Source organism: Apis mellifera, linkage group LG7, assembly GCF_003254395.2.
Source record: "Apis mellifera strain DH4 linkage group LG7, Amel_HAv3.1, whole genome shotgun sequence".
Taxonomy (NCBI): Eukaryota; Metazoa; Arthropoda; class Insecta; order Hymenoptera; family Apidae; genus Apis; species Apis mellifera.
In genome coordinates this window covers 12,121,084-12,137,281 of record NC_037644.1, presented here as the reverse complement: position 1 = coordinate 12,137,281, position 16,198 = coordinate 12,121,084, and the positions used below count along the sequence as shown (strand labels likewise).

The 16,198-nt window shown below is 26.0% G+C and overlaps 3 protein-coding genes across 11 annotated transcripts; 1 reads left to right on the top strand and 2 right to left on the bottom strand.

Moving 5' to 3' along the window:
- LOC552605 (lisH domain and HEAT repeat-containing protein KIAA1468 homolog) lies at positions 1–5,150 on the bottom strand. 2 transcript variants are annotated; one of them, XM_006568340.3, is made up of 16 exons: positions 4,918–5,150; positions 4,470–4,670; positions 4,124–4,282; positions 3,655–4,004; positions 3,462–3,572; positions 3,131–3,375; positions 2,741–3,051; positions 2,371–2,657; positions 1,966–2,293; positions 1,739–1,892; positions 1,547–1,670; positions 1,176–1,446; positions 959–1,094; positions 625–824; positions 265–526; positions 1–179 (listed from the first exon to the last, which is right to left on the bottom strand). In XM_006568340.3, exons 1-16 carry the CDS (start codon positions 4,967–4,969, stop codon positions 32–34), a joined length of 3,339 nt encoding a protein of 1,112 aa, XP_006568403.1. In that variant the 5' UTR covers positions 4,970–5,150; the 3' UTR covers positions 1–31. The 2 variants fall into 2 exon arrangements, with proteins under 2 accessions (XP_006568403.1, XP_016768641.1); XM_016913152.2 differs by lacking the exons at positions 1–179; positions 265–526 and having other exon boundaries at positions 683–824; positions 946–1,094.
- Positions 5,151–5,506: 356 nt separating this feature from the next.
- Positions 5,507–12,520, bottom strand: LOC552617 (cyclin-dependent kinase 14). 4 transcript variants are annotated; one of them, XM_006568342.3, is made up of 7 exons: positions 11,950–12,520; positions 9,757–9,875; positions 9,151–9,279; positions 8,524–8,720; positions 8,029–8,414; positions 7,413–7,957; positions 5,507–7,330 (listed from the first exon to the last, which is right to left on the bottom strand). In XM_006568342.3, exons 2-7 carry the CDS (start codon positions 9,833–9,835, stop codon positions 7,239–7,241), a joined length of 1,428 nt encoding a protein of 475 aa, XP_006568405.1. In that variant the 5' UTR covers positions 9,836–9,875; positions 11,950–12,520; the 3' UTR covers positions 5,507–7,238. The 4 variants fall into 4 exon arrangements, with proteins under 4 accessions (XP_006568405.1, XP_624994.4, XP_006568406.1 ...); XM_624991.6 differs by having other exon boundaries at positions 9,757–9,846; XM_006568343.3 differs by lacking the exon at positions 11,950–12,520 and adding an exon at positions 11,351–11,680.
- A 688-nt stretch (positions 12,521–13,208) lies between these two features.
- On the top strand, positions 13,209–15,973 carry LOC413345 (suppressor APC domain-containing protein 2). Of its 5 annotated transcripts, XM_006568348.3 has the most exons (6): positions 13,209–13,538; positions 13,743–14,461; positions 14,682–14,828; positions 14,952–15,164; positions 15,236–15,375; positions 15,452–15,973. In XM_006568348.3, exons 2-6 carry the CDS (start codon positions 13,847–13,849, stop codon positions 15,456–15,458), a joined length of 1,122 nt encoding a protein of 373 aa, XP_006568411.1. In that variant the 5' UTR covers positions 13,209–13,538; positions 13,743–13,846; the 3' UTR covers positions 15,459–15,973. The 5 variants fall into 5 exon arrangements, with proteins under 5 accessions (XP_006568411.1, XP_006568409.1, XP_006568410.1 ...); XM_006568346.2 differs by lacking the exon at positions 13,209–13,538 and having other exon boundaries at positions 13,545–14,461; positions 14,682–14,825; XM_006568347.2 differs by lacking the exon at positions 13,209–13,538 and having other exon boundaries at positions 13,545–14,461; positions 14,682–14,825; positions 15,236–15,380.
- Positions 15,974–16,198: the final 225 nt, after the last annotated feature.

The following is a 16,198-nucleotide window of genomic DNA, read 5'->3' as shown; positions in this document are numbered from 1 at the left end:
TTTATGATTAAACATGAATAACAAAAAAATTTTATTTCTTTCGAAAAATACTAGACATACTTGGCGAACTAGTTTTTTGTTGAAATATTTTGCTCACTCTCTGTCTCATATCTTCTACACCTTGTCCTACGTTTACCGAAGCCATTGATAAAGAAAGGCCAGAACTCATTGATAAAGATCTAAGAAAATAAAAATAAGTAACTCGCAATAAATTTATTTTCAAAATCATCAACATATAAGTTCAAAACGCATTTAAATATTCACCTTTCCATTGGTTTTGAAAGATCCTGTCGTGATTCTGTTTCTCGTAATAATGATCTAACTGTTTCTTTTTGTTGAGGTAAATATTGATTAACCAATTGTTCAAGATACTTTAATCCGGGCAATAATACGCTAGAAACACATTGATTACTCAATGGACAATAAACCAAGACAGAATATGCTTCAATTAATGAACTAATGAGATCAATTTTACGATTTTGCTGTAATGCTGATGAAGTTATGCCCATTAATTGCGTTGCTATAACTATAAAAAATTAAAAACTTTAGTGTTTTACATATCATAATTTTGAAAATATATATAATAAATACATTGAAAATATAAAATTTCTAATAAAAATTTACCATCTTCTATATAATTTTGAGGACAATTAGGAGCAATAAATGCTAATGTTGAGACCAAAGGGAGTGCTAAGGTTGGCGGAATGCCATGAGGTTCTTTAGCAATAGTTTCTAAAGTTAAACGTGCTTTATCACGGATCTCTCTAACTTTACATTCCGTTATTAAACGACCAAGAGAAGGAATTGCAGCAGATCGAACAGTTCTAAAAGTGAATAAATACTATTTTAATTATATTAATTATTCATATTTTTTCAAAATGAATAATTGAATTAACTTTATAAATATAAATAATATTAATAATTTGAAGTGAACAAAATATTTACAAAGATATCTTACATATCAGGATCACTAACGAGTGTTACAATTGCAGGAACTACCTTAGTACTTGCTAACTGATCGGAAATATGAGCTATTATACAACCAAATAATGTTGCAGTTGTGCATCTTACAATAGGTCTTTGATGTACTACCCCTATAAAAAATAAAGGAAAATATAATTGATTACTAAATTTCTAATAAAAAAAATTCTATTTTAATTATTTATAAAACTAACCATCCCATAAACCACTAAGAATATGTTCTTGCATATTTTCTTGAGCGCATAACATAATAATTGCGATCTGTAAACTAGTAATATTGGTGCCACTCATAGATAAAGCAACAAGGAACTGTTTTAAAGATTTAGAAACATCTATACCATTTAAAGTGGATAATATAATTAAATATGTTGGAATTAATGTCAAATTCATATTCTTTTTATCAGTTGATAAAGTCGTTAATTGTTGTTCAAGTTCAGTTACTTCAGATGCAATTATTGGTTGAATCTAAAAAATATGAAATTCTATTTTAATTATTTTTATATGATATTTACATTTGATCAAAATTATGAAATATTCAAAATCAAAATATTAAATATTAATTTACCCGTGTTTGTGTAATATATCGCCCAAAACCCAAACATAAAGAATGAATATATGTTAGAAGAGCATTTAAAATTGTCTCTTGATTAATTTCGACAGATTTTATCATTTCCAAAATATCCAATACTCTGAAAGTGTTAATCATAAATATATGATACTATTAATTGAAAATTTAAAAAAAAAAAAAACAAAGTACAATTTATTTGTAAACCAATCTAATTCTGGCCATGAATCATTTTCCCATGTATTTGCAAAAAACGCATTTAGAAGATTTCCTATATCCACATCACCATCGTAAAATACTTTTGGATTAACGATATTGGAATGACACAAATTTATAAACACATCAGCTACATAAAATATAAAAAATTTTAAATATTACAATTATTTAAAAATTTATATATAAATTTATGATATACTCACGTAAATCAGATGATATTCCATGTTCAACATAAGTTCTAACTGAATCAGTATCTGCTATACAGATAATCATATGTGGAAGTAAATACTGTAATACTCCAATTGATGATACTATTCTTTCTTCATCTACATGATCTTTATTAGGTGAATGTTGAAAATATGAAGATTTTAAATGACTTTTTACTTTAGATATGATACGTGGCAATAGATGTGTCTGTAATCTTTTGAGGGAAAGCGCCCATTGAGCTAAAATTGGTAAAAGTAAAGAAGATGCAACTTCAACAACAATAGATGATATATCATGAAGTGCTGTTAATGCTAATTCTTCACACTGAAAATAAATATTAACAACATAATATATTTAAATTAGTTTCTTAAATATTAAATTTATTAAATATTAAATAATACCTGAAAATATTTATCAGGATCATCCATTAAAGCTATCAATAATGCAAGACTTCTCACCACACTAGCCCTAACTGTAGGATCTTTATCTTCAAGTAACATTTGTTGAAGCATAGAAAGCATTAAAGAATTTCTTATGCAAACTGACATATATGGAGCTAATACGGAACAACACTCAATAGCTAATAATCTTTTTTCAGGATATTTATGTTGACTTTGTTCCCAACAAATAGTCAAAATTTCTTCACCTTCCATTGGTTCATCTTCAAGTTTTGCCATAGCAATGAAACCTAATATTAAAATGAATAAAAAATATTAAAATTAATTAAAATTATATATTTATTTATAATATATAATTATATTTTGTACCAACCAGCTAAAATCAATTGTCTTTCATCTTCTTGTGGTCTTTTTTTTAAATTAAATAACAATTGTAATAATTTTTCTCTTTCTGTAGAATCATTATGAAGTCGAATTGTGCTTAATATTAATGGTATCACTTCTTCGCGCTTATTTAAAATAATATTAGGTACAATCCGAGGTAATGTTTGTGTTAAAATTTGAATAAGAGTATCACGTGTTATACCATTTTTGAAAACTTCTTCTGCAGTAGAAATTGCAGAACTTGAAACATTTATTAAACAATGTGCTATTACTTCCATTTTGAATTTTAATGGTAAATGTCTAAAAACATTTATTTTTTTATAAAAAATATACATATAAAAGTGATGTATTATTAAAATATATTACTAAAAAGTAATACCTAGATGGCGGATTAGGAAGAATAGATGATCCTTCGGTAACATCCACTCTAGGTAATTGTATTCTAGTCCATTCTTTATCTCCGGGATCAGTTTCGCCAAGACTGACAACAACAGAAACGCTATCATCTTCTTCGACTTCTTGAGTTACTGTCGATGTATCACGAACTGGTGTTTCAAGAAGTTCAAATTTATCTGGAGTAGTAGAATTTGAATTTATTGTTTGTATTGTTCCGCTACTACCTTGCTATATAAAAAAATATGTAGATTAAAAAATGAAGAAAATAATTTTTTTGAAGGAAACAACTTTTATACATATATTAAAATTTATACTTTAATTGGATTTTGAGATAAATTTTCACTAGTGACAATAAATTCTTGTAAATCCAATCTTTCTTGTTCTAATAATGCAGTCTGTTGTTTAAGTTCCTCTACTTTTTTCACCTATTAATAATGTTATTTCAATAAATTTCAAAATCTAATTTAATAAAATATAAAATTTATTATAAATATAATTTTCACAAACCATTTCTTTAAATTCATCTTTCTCTGTTTCTGCTTTTAATTTTTCACAGAAATCAGTTTGCACACCAACACTTATAGAAGATGATTTATCATATCCATTTGCTTTCATATATTCTCTATAAATTTGTAATAATTCTGCTGGTTTTGGAATATTTAATCCTACATCTTGCCAATCTTCAAAATCTTGATTTTCATTTTCATCACTAAACGTAATTGATGTTAATTTGTAAGAGCTTGCTAACAAATATTCGTTAACAAGAAAATTTATAGCTCTTTGTTCATGAGGTTTTATGGGGGTTTCATTAGATAAATACTTATCAGAGAATTTATCAGTTATAGTCCCTTCCGATTCTAAAATGTTTAAATAAATATTAGTTTGAATTTATAATTATAATATTAATTTGTAATTATAATTATCAAGCTCAAATAATTAATTATATATATCAATATCAAATATGTGTGAAAAAAACCTGTTACTACTGTAAGATTTGCACGGAGAGCTGAAATATTTTCTCTAGCCTTTCTTAGTTCAAATTCTAAAATTGCTACTCTTTCATCAATACCTGCACCATCTTCTGAATATCTTGTCATATCAAGCGAATCCAAAGTAGCCTGACTAGAAGATCTAGCTAATAACATAAAATTCTAATATTATATTACTTTTGCAATTTTTTTTTATAGAGAATAAATAATTATTACAATATAAATACAGCAATAAAAATTTGTTCTTGCATTAAATTTCTTGTTATTTTTTTATTAATTTTTATTGTTAATAAATTTGTATAACATAAATAATTCCCAAATCATTTTACATACGCATAGTGGTATATGGTTCTGGCTTAATATTTTGATTTTCAAAATGATTTGGATTTGAAAAAAATTCTCTTAAAATAGGTAATTCTTTTCCAGCTTCACATAACTCTGCATGTAATTCTAAAGCCGTTAATAAAAGCTTTTCGTTTAAAAGCTTAATAGCAATTTCCTCATAAGATATCGTTGTTTTAATATTTGTAGATCCTGAAATAGTAAACATTTAATATTACGATATTTTTATAATAAAAATAAAAATTAATATGCAAGAATTTCTTTGTTCTAACTACCGATGACGTGTATATATATCTTGTGTGTATCAGTGACATAATTTATATTCGTTAAAAATACTATTTTAATTTTTAATTTTATATAATAAATAAATATTATTTAAAAAAATGAAAAGGATATAATCTTTTTTAAATAAAATCAATTAATAAAAATTATTTATTACCTTTACTGTCCGTGGACAGAGGATCTCTAACCTCTTGTATAACACCAGCCATAGCTTTCACTTTGTATGATCGTTTAATGAAAATGATATGTTCATTTAGCTTGATGAATAAAATAATAATCCATTCAAGGACGTGCCATGCTTTTATTAATTTAATTAAGTATATTAATAGAAATCACTTGACTTTATGAAACATAACACTTCCTTATAATGACAACAAAGCCATGTTAACCTCTATGTCAATCTATGTCAAACTAATATCTTTAAAATGATAATTATGAATACATTAATTTTTTAAAATTTATTGTAATAATATATATTGTTGTTTGTAAATAAAACTAAAATCAATTTATAATTAATGTTATATTAAATTCATTTAAATAATTATTTAAATATCTAAATAACATAATTAATTATAATATATAAAATTAAATTCAGCTTTTTATAAAAGATTTGTAATATATATATCATATTATTATAAAATTTAAAACAATATTTAAAAAAAAAATTTTAATAATTCATAAAGATTCCAAATCTAAACTGCACTGAATAATATATAAGGTATAAATTTTTCAACATACACGTGTACTTCAAAAACATAGTTCTTTATCTTTCTTAATACAAGTTTGAAGCGAATATCTCAATGATTTCTTAGAAAAATTACAAATAAAATATAATTATAAAGAAATAAATGTGTATAAAATCAATACTTAAGCAGAACAAGTATTACAGATATAAGGCTTTGCATTATATTATATTTAACAATATAAATGTTCCTGTAATTTGTTGCATATGGAAAACCTAACGAAGAACAGGTAGGTCTCAAGTGTACCGAACTACGCTTTAATTTATTACAAAGTCACATTTATTAGTCTCAGCTCAGCTATCTCAGCGTCATCAATAATACGAACCTGGTGTTCTATATACAATCTACCTTCTGCGCGTCTTTCTTCAAATAATAATCTTTAATAAGTAATAATAATAATAACATCCCAAATTTTTTCGAAATATTTTTAAAATTTTTTTTTCGCCTCGTTGATATTTTTATAAGTGTGCTGAAAAATTGGTATAAATGTAAATACTAAAGGATTAATATTTTACCGTAATAATCATCGTAGCTTAGAGAAAACTTGGAAGGACTGTAACACCATTTTACATTACCCTATATTACTATTGCAACGTTATTAAAGTTGGTTCGTTTAGAGATATATGATCTTTAAAAACCACTTAAAAACGATATTGGCCGAACGATTCATTCTAAATAACTAATACCAATTTAATAACATTTTATTCCTACAATTCGTTCAAGCACCATTAGTTATTTAATGTATGAGCGATTGAACAAATTGGATTTGATTACGTCTATAATTATTACTTCATTCTTGATTTACTATCATTGATAGATACTACTTTGTAAATGTCGATAATGAACTTCGATCGACACTAGCATGCTAATATTAATTCTTACAACTAGATCACTATCGTTGGTATTATCAACGATAACTTTTTTTCGTTAGTCTTTCCATATTTTATAATGTTGGTAGCTACGACATTTGATTCGTATTGGTATTTTTTTCTCTTAGAATTCTATTATTTATTCCTATCATCACGTCATATAATTAACAACTAGATTTAATTCGAACAATCATTTTTTTGTTACATACCAATATATTCAATTGTCTCAGTAACCAACAATAAAGTCAAAAACAGCATAAAATTTATATGAAGTATTACAGGTCTTCCAGAATTTTTCTAAGTTATAATTATTTTATTATATCTTTTCTAAACAGCAACCGCCATTTCCAGACTTCATTCAGACTGGGATCGAGAACCACAAGGCGGTGTAATATTCTTTTTTGATTGGTATCAATCTAAATCTAATATTTGGACGAAGTGCGAGGATGGGTCGTGCGTGCTTTTGCTTTCTAAATCGAGCGTGCGAATCTCAAAATTGTTTTACTTCATTTAGCCACAGATAGCTTACTTTCGTATTTTCTTTGCCAGTTAATAATTTATCTTCGTTAATTCATTCGATATATGTATATACTAGTTTTGGAAAAAAAAAAAAAAAAAAAGAAAACCAAAAATATCGCAATTATGTATATGCTTGTATTTGTGTTTGTATATGTATGTATTGTGAAGAATGAATGGAATTTATAGAGCAGCCCTGAGAAAGAGCGATTGACGCGCGTGGAAATAATGTATATGTGAGTTAAGGCAATAATGCCAATGTAAATTTAATCTGTATGAGAATGAACGTTTCACTGAACATGTGAATTTGGGAATTACTTATTATTTACTTTTTTCTTTATATTTTAACTTCAAGTCTTAAGAGTTGTGTGACGCGAATCTGCACACCCGTGCCTCGAATTTGTATATAAATGACAACCTTCAACACTAAATATCGATACTTCTGTAAAGAAATAAAAATTAATCAATGACAAATAATTCCATTGAAATATATTTTTTTTAATAATCATATATTATTAACTTACCATCAGGCAATTCGTATAGTTTTCTAGGAAGAGAGGCAAAATAAGGATGCCTTAATGCTTCTTCAGCTCCTATCCGTTGGTCAGGATTTAATTGTAAAAGTGATGATGCCATACTATCACCTTCAGCAATATCATAAAGTCTAGGAAACGAAAGACCCAATTTTCGTGGAGGATAGAATCCCAGTCTATGAGGTTTATATCCTGGTAGATGTGTAACACCAGGCCAAGTTTCTTCAGTAGGAGTGCCCAATACTTTGAATATTTTATCAAGTTGGTCGTACGTACAACGTACACCTGGGAATGTTGGTTCACCAGTCAACATCTCCATAAATATGCAACCTACTCCCCACATATCAAGTGAAGTAGAATACTCTGTGGAACCCAAAAGAACATCAGGTGGCCTGTACCATAATGTCACAACTTCATGTGAATATGTATGTGAAGGTACAGATTTAGCTCTTGCTAAACCAAAATCTGCTAATTTAAGTTCGCCTATTTCACTGATTAACAAATTTTGTGGTTTTACATCTCTATGTAATACTCTCCTAAATTAAGATACAATAAATTAATTATCAATATTAAATTTTAAAATTTTAATATATATAAATGCTTTTACCTGCGGTGACAGTATGCCAATCCTCTTAATAATTGAAATAAAAATAGTTTAACATTTCGTGGATCTAAACCACCATTACCGCTCCCATACCTTTCCATATATTGTGATAGATCAGTATGAACATATTCAAAAACGAAAGTAAGAGTCTCACGCGTATGAATTATATCGTGTAAAGTAACGATATTGCTATGCTTCAATTCTTTAAGAAGGCTTGCCTCACGAATGGCAGTAAATGGAGCACCTTCTTCCTCTTGTAGTCTAATTTCTTTAAGTGCCACCATTTGATTTGTAAGATGACTATAGCCTTTGAACACTGTGGCATATGATCCTTCTCCTAATTGTTCCAATTTTATATAAGCTTCAGATTTACCAAAAGGGGAATCTCCCTATAAATATATATATATATATATGTAAATATACAGATATATATATACAGATACTGTTTAATACTAAAATATTAAAAAATAAACATAGAAGATATGAACTTAACATTACCCCAAATGCTGAAAATCTCTTGGTTCTTCTAGGAGGTGGATCTGGCCCAAGGAAGACCTCTGATTTAGGTCGCGGTGGACGTCGAGGTCGTAAGATTACTCTCGCTTCTTCTCGTATATCCTCATCAAGAAGCTTGGAATCACTAGAAACGGAAAGCTGCCGATGCACTCTCTCATGGTCGCCCACACCTGTCCATTCTATGACATCCAATTTCGTCCTTAAAACTTTCTTTAAAATAACAGCAATAGGAATCCACGTAGAATCATAATCCCTCAATATTTTATTAATGCATAAAAAATTTTAATTTATATAATATAAATTATCGAATAGATATAATTATATTGAATCAGTTTAATCATATTAACTGCTACTGATTGCTATTAATTAGTAATTAGTAATAAATGTTTACGCATAAATAGATATCAAACATCAATATAAATATATAAATATAGCAGTTATTCATGTCATATATTATATCTTTAAAAAAATACTATTTATCTTAATAAGTACTGATAATAATAAAACTTACTCAGTTTGATAAATAGAGTTACAATTTATATTGTTAATGATTATATTATATGATTATAACGTGATTATTCTTATAGCATAAATGAATTTTACACTTACCGTAACGACGATCTTTATCTGCAGGTATATTGCCGTTTGGTTCTAAACGGTCTAGGAACTCCTCGGAATAACCATTATATGGCAGTTGACCTCTGTTTGCAGCATCATCAGCCTCTTCTTTTGATATTGCTAAAATAAATAATATTAATAAATTAATATTAGATATAATAATTTTAAAACCATATATTAATCATTTTATTGTAGTAAGTCAATATAATTATAAATATACATTAAAATATATTATTTAATTAATATAATATCATATAGCATAATAGAAGTATAAAAAATTTCACAATATAAAATAATAATTAAACCAATAATAATAAAATTAAATTTGTAAAATTTTATTTTATTAAAAATTTATAAAAAAAATATCAATTCTTTGATAAAATATAAATTTTATTTTATATAATAAAAAATATACTATTAAATATACTAGATAAAAAATATTAAATTATTATCATTGTTATTATATTATATAATTATATACATTATATTAAATTATTTTTATCATTTTGTTATAAAAATCACTTCAAAAAATATAAATTAAATGTTAATTAAATATTAATTAAATGTTTTTTATATATTTTTTTTAAATGTACTTACAAAGTCTTCCAAAGCTGTGGCTAAGCCTTTTTTTCAGCTTTTGTACTCTGCTAAGAGCACCTCCTTTCTTCTCCCGCATTGTCACAGACCCTGTGCATAATAATCGCAATCTTTAGCAACTGTAAATCAAAACAAAGATATATAAATTCAGACATCGGCGTACTGTAATATATGACCAAGAAACTGAGAATAATTCAAACATTATGGACTATTACATGTGTGATGACATCATGCAATATGCAATGCCAGTGTTCCTCAATCTTATGATTAATGGTAGCATGGAATATATAAGTTTATCTTGGATAAAATACAATATATATTTGTCTTGGATAAAATACAACATATATATATAATTATAACAATATTATCAATAGTCATTTTTTTTTGAAAAAAAGAATTTAAAAGTTTATTTTGCTTATATAGATAATGATATTTTTTTTCCTCTGTTGAATAAAGTGAAGATTATACCATATAATAGTATGTTCGTTTAAACAATGAAATAATAGAGCAGAAGAGTTTATAATTGCTTGTACAAATGCAAATGACATTCTTTCTTAATTTATGTACCATATAAGTATGTATGCTCAATTAGAAAAGATAATGGTAGCAGTTGTTCATTATATGACAAAGTTATTCTATTAAAAAAAATTTATATATAATTAATTTACTAAAAGTAAAAATTTATAAATAGAAAATTTAAATATATAAGAAAAATATATAATGCACTTGATATACAAAGAGATAAAAATTAAAAAAAAAATATACTTGATATTTAGAAAATAAAACAAATCTTTATTTTATTAAAGTTAACAGATCTTAATTCTATTTATAGAAATTTAAAAATAATATAAAAATTATTAATAAGATATGATGTTACAATAATAACAAACAATTAAAAAAAAAATAATATAAAAAGATAATATAAATATTTGAAATTGATTATATAGTTTTTTGAATATATTTGAGTTTTTTTTAAATTTATGACTTATATATTATATATTATATATTATAGCTAAAAAATGAATATCTTAATATCATGATTTAATTATTAACAATTAAGAAATAAAGAATAATTAAAAATTTGATAAACACATACATACAAGTTGGTTCTGAAGAACTTAAAGCAATATGACTTAAAAATACTGCTGCAATATCCTCATGTTTGTATCATTTATCAATAATTCTCTTCTACCGTAACATAAAAAACTGATATGGGATATGCATATATATGATAAAATAAACCTAAAAATTCCAGAATTAAAAATAAAATCTTATTAATGATATATAAATATATAAACACAAATATATCATCATGTAGTTTAGACAATAACATTAGCTTTAAGGTCACTAAGAAAGAATCACCCTGTATATATATATATATATATATGGTTATGTTTAATGTATAATGAATATAATATATAATGTATATATGTATGATGTATGTATATATATATATGTATATATATATATATATATATATATACATATATACATACATATGCATAAATACATAATACATGTGTTATTATTAAAGGTCAATGAACTAAATAAAAAAAAATCTAATTTTTATATATATAAAATAACAATAAATTACGTTCATAATTTCCAGAATGGCTATTGACTCCACATTTCGTTTCATGATATTCCGCATGCTTCCCCGTACACAAAAGTACTTTTCTCCATTCACGCATCTGTCGTAGTTTACGAATGACGTTTTCGCGGCAACAAAAGGCACTGCAATATTCGCGGCACTAAAAGTGATGATGCACAACTTTGATGCAATCTCACATCTGATAAACTTGTCTACGCGTCTGAAGTTCGATAAAAAGATTTGCCAAGAATGTACATGATCCGTTTCTCTCTTCGAAATACATACTGTTCGTCCCCCACCCCTTTGGTTTGTAAACGACACTCTCCTAGTCTCCCTCTTTACCGCACTCTCTTGGCCTGTCATTTCATCTCTCTCCATCAGACTAACAATCCACCCCCACAATCGAGAAACTTTTGACACTATCCAATCTACTTAATCGAATCCACATGTGCAAAATAGAAAGATAAAAATCCGAATGAAGATAAAAATGGAAAGCAGTACGTAAGCATTGAGGATACAATCTAATGTTTCAGAAAAATGAAAAAGGAGGAGAATGAAAGAATTATTTGTGTGATAGTTAAATCTTGCAGACATCAACTTACCCTCTTTGCTCTTGGAGGTGGTCGAGCTCTTGTCTTGACAGTACATGATTACTCATTCGTTCGAACGCACGAAACACATCACATATGGGCGGTGACGCACTGTGTGTGTGTGTATATATAAAAAGCTACGTTTCGTGGTATTTCTCTTGCGTAGGTCAGGTCTGGCGAGTACTTCCTTCACCTTTCCCGTATTTCGTACATTGGTGATAGCGTATATTTCCTTAATGAACTGATCGCCATGAAAAACACATTACCAATTCTCTGTTCACTATTTAAGATCTCACGTCGTGCGCTTTAACTGTGATAAACCCCACCGATATTTCCCCGGTTAAACCTTGCTAAAGCTTTGCAAACTTCTATGCAAGATCGTAAGTATTTTTTACAACCGGGGACTTTGTCGTGACTTCCTGGATATATGGCGGGTGCTCGCGCACGCCACCACTATCTCGAACAATTCATCCGCGAGAACAAACTTCTCCCACGAAGTTCTCCGTTCCCATAGCCTTACTGTCTCGCGCCACAGACAAAAGTCTGAAACTGGCTGATCTACATTAGTCTAAGTGTATATAGTTTACTACTAGTATGGAAATTTAATACTATTTTCATATATGCTCATTTACTGCCATCTAAACTTTATTATTATAATATTAAAGATACACTTCACTGTTTTATATTTGCGATTTTTTGAATGGATTGTGAATATGCCTTTATATTAAATGTAATTGTGAATATGCTTTAATTAGAAAGATATAATATTTTTTTATAATTAAAGCGCAAAATTTGATTTTAAAATGAAAAATTTTAATTTAAAATAGTTATTTAATGCAATTAATCCGGATTTAAATTTAAATTTGTTATTATCAAATAAATATTCAAATATAATGTTTTGATTTCATAAATATTATTAAATTGAAATGTTTTAAATTTGATCAATAATTAATTATATTAAACGATTTTATTTAAATATAAATCAATGTGTAAATTCACATTTTTTATCATAAAATAATAATTAATTTATATTATTTAAAATGAACATTGAATTATTATACAAATTATTTTAAAAATATTTTTTATTTATTTCTATATAAGATTTCTATGTCAAGATGCATTTAAAAAATAAAAATAAAAATCTAAATTTAAAAAATCTATATAACATATGAATATATGATCTTATATCAATCAAATAATAATTAACCAATAGTAATTTTTAAAAAAGTTTTTATGTGATTTTATTTGTTTACTTGGTGACTTGTTTCTTTGGGCGGACTATAGATTGATTTGTATTTCGACACACCTGTTTCTTGTATTACATTCATATTTAATGTATAAGTTTTAAAGAGGTTAACAAAAATTTTATTAATAAAATAAAAGAAAAATGTATTCAGAAAATATTAAATTTATTTATATTTGATGCGAATAATTCTGCTAATAATTTGGCAATATGTTTTAACATTATACATGACGAATAAAGAAAAAAATATCTGTCAGATGAATATTTACTTAACTGAAATAATATTTAATTAAAGAAATGATTAATCAAAGAAACATTTTTTAAGAGAAACAATGATATATCTTCCATTACCAGAAAGGTAATGTTCAATTTTGAAATATTTAAATGAATACATGTTTTCTTAATATAATTATATTTTAAATACATTTATATATGAATATGGCGCAAATACAAACTTCGGGTGCGGATGGATTACCAAAACATTTTGTGACTGCTATGCGTACACTTTTTGATATAATGGATGATCAAAATACTGGTTTTGTCAAATTTTCTGATATTGAAGGCAGATGGCAAGATGATGGAACACAAGGTCTTCCAAAAGGAGTTTTAGATAGTCTTAAGAAAGTTACTCCATCTAATGGATTATTATCTTTTGAAAGGTTTTGTATGGGACTTAAGATATGTTTATTACAAATTCAAACTGAGACTGATTCTAAGAAACATGATGGTCAACCAAATAGACCACCTTCTGCTCCAATATTAATACCTGATAATCAAAATAAAACAACATGGACATCTTCAAATACAGCAACTATTAGACCGAATAATGTTATATCTCAACAACGTACCTTAAGCATGCCTCAATTATTAGCAAGTCGAAAAGATACAAATACACAAATAGAATTAATGGATAATAGAACTGCACCTGAATTAAAATTAAATAAGACATATGGACCTCCAAAACCTCCAAGAATGGGTATTGCATTAGAAACCAGAACTATTAATTCAGATAGAAATTTTGATAAATCTGAAATTCGAACTGTATTACAAAATTGGCAAATGAGTTTATTAATGAATGATGAGAAAACTATAGAAAAAAGACAATTACCAACGAATTATAGATCTGATACTAGAACATTATTAAGACCAACTAGAGTATTAGGAGATGGTAAAGCTGTTGATTTGCAAAATAATCAAGTTATTTTACAGCCTAAAAAATCATTAAATAGACGCAGAGAACCTAGACGTCACACGTTGCAGAATGGTATTGATTACAATATGGTAAAGAAATTCTTCTCTAGGATTCCCAACTAACGATTGGTGATTGGTTTTGGGTATGCATGAAATTTAGTGATTATTAACATGTAGATAAAGACATAATTTATACTAAATATTTTATTTAAAACATAATACTTATATTACATTTTAATAGAATACATAGTTGGGAAGCCTGTATCTTAATTTTTTATAATAATAGCTATTTGATAATTTTTTTTTTTAGATGAAAAGAATGAAACAGATTGAACAAGAAAAAGATGTATTACTTCAAGGACTAGCTGCAGTTGATAAAGCTAGAGAATGGTATTTGAAACAAATTTCTTCTACTCAAGAAAAAATCAAACATCTTGGGCGAATGGGATCTCATGTGGTATTAAATTTCTTTTTAACTTTGTAAAATTATTTAAAATATTTTATGTTAATATATATACATGTGTGTGTGCATGCGTGTGCGTGCGTATATATATATATATTTATTTATTTATTTATTTAGGAACAATGGACAGAAGCACAACAAGAACGTTTGGAATTACAACGTGCTCGAGTATTAGAAGTTAATAGACATTTAGCTGCATTAATAAGTAGTTGGGAACGTGGTGGACTTCCTCTTCACATGAATCTTGCTTTTCTTAGTACTCCTACATCAAGTCAACTTCAACAAGATATATTATCTAGATTAAAACAACAAAATCATAGATTAACAGAGGTAAATTAAATAAATAAACATATGTAATTGTAATTCATGTAATTATATAATTTTTTTATTTATAAAAATAGGAAGTCACTAAAAAAAATCAACGGATAACAATACTTGAACAAGAAAAAGACAACTTGGTACGAGAATTGTATAATAGACAAACTAATATGGTTCAGTCTAGAAGAGCAATGATTCATGAACAACATGATCAAACATTCATGTAAGGTACTAATAATTATTATTTTAATATTTTTACATTAATATAAAATGATATTTTACATAAATTTTTTTTTTAGAATATAAATAATCGAGAAGATTTGATAATATAATTTTTTATTTGATAATATAATGAATTATATGCAACTTATCAAATATACATATATTAATGAAATCATATTGAAACTTACATATATGTAAAGTATCTGTGAAATATTCTCCATATTAAAACTCAAATGTACTTAGTTATACATTGTAAATGAAGTTTCAAAATGTTTATAATCCGTCCAAGAATCAAGAGATCATGTTTTTTTATAATAAATTATTATTCTAATTAATCGTCTTAATCTAAATTCTTGATTTTAATACTTGATTTTAATTACTGTAATCTATGTTTATCTACATAAAATGAAACAAATTTATATTTATATTTTTAAAACTGAATATTCTTATCTTGTAAATAAATGTTTCTATAAGAATATTGTACAAATAAATTATGCGCGTTTCGCGGTGTAAACTACATCTACTTCCGGAATTATAGCATATTCGTGTCAAATGTTATCGAATTGTAAATGTGATAATATATTTCCTTAACTATCCAACATTATTATTTATATCCTAAATTAAAAAAATTAATACTTATCTTAGTATTGTTACAGAAATATATATATATATATATAGTTTTGATAAAAAAAACAATGAAAAAAGAAACTTAAATTAATTATAGAAATTATAAACTAATAATTAATTAAATATTTAATTTTCTGTTAATCATCTATTTGGAAAAATATTAACAAAAAAGATATATATAATATATCTAATCTAAA

What these genes read in the sequence shown, in the direction of transcription:
- LOC413345 (XM_006568344.2), top strand. Translation starts at nt 13,613, where the DNA reads ATGAATATGGCGCAAATACAAACTTCGGGTGCGGATGGATTACCAAAA. An exon ending in GGCGAATGGGATCTCATGTG is followed by an intron (nt 14,829 to 14,951) that starts GTATTAAATTTC and finishes TTATTTATTTAG; the next exon opens with GAACAATGGACAGAAGCACA. An exon ending in AAAATCATAGATTAACAGAG is followed by an intron (nt 15,165 to 15,235) that starts GTAAATTAAATA and finishes TTATAAAAATAG; the next exon opens with GAAGTCACTAAAAAAAATCA.
- LOC552617 (XM_006568341.3), bottom strand. Translation starts at nt 11,447, where the DNA reads ATGCGTGAATGGAGAAAAGTACTTTTGTGTACGGGGAAGCATGCGGAA. An exon ending in CCACAGCTTTGGAAGACTTT is followed by an intron (nt 9,280 to 9,756) that starts GTAAGTACATTT and finishes TATTTATTTTAG; the next exon opens with CAATATCAAAAGAAGAGGCT. An exon ending in AGAGATTTTCAGCATTTGGG is followed by an intron (nt 8,415 to 8,523) that starts GTAATGTTAAGT and finishes ATATATTTATAG; the next exon opens with GGAGATTCCCCTTTTGGTAA.
- LOC552605 (XM_006568340.3), bottom strand. Translation starts at nt 4,969, where the DNA reads ATGGCTGGTGTTATACAAGAGGTTAGAGATCCTCTGTCCACGGACAGT. An exon ending in ATCCTGATAAATATTTTCAG is followed by an intron (nt 2,294 to 2,370) that starts GTATTATTTAAT and finishes ATTTATTTTCAG; the next exon opens with TGTGAAGAATTAGCATTAAC. An exon ending in CTTTCAAAACCAATGGAAAG is followed by an intron (nt 180 to 264) that starts GTGAATATTTAA and finishes TTATTTTCTTAG; the next exon opens with ATCTTTATCAATGAGTTCTG.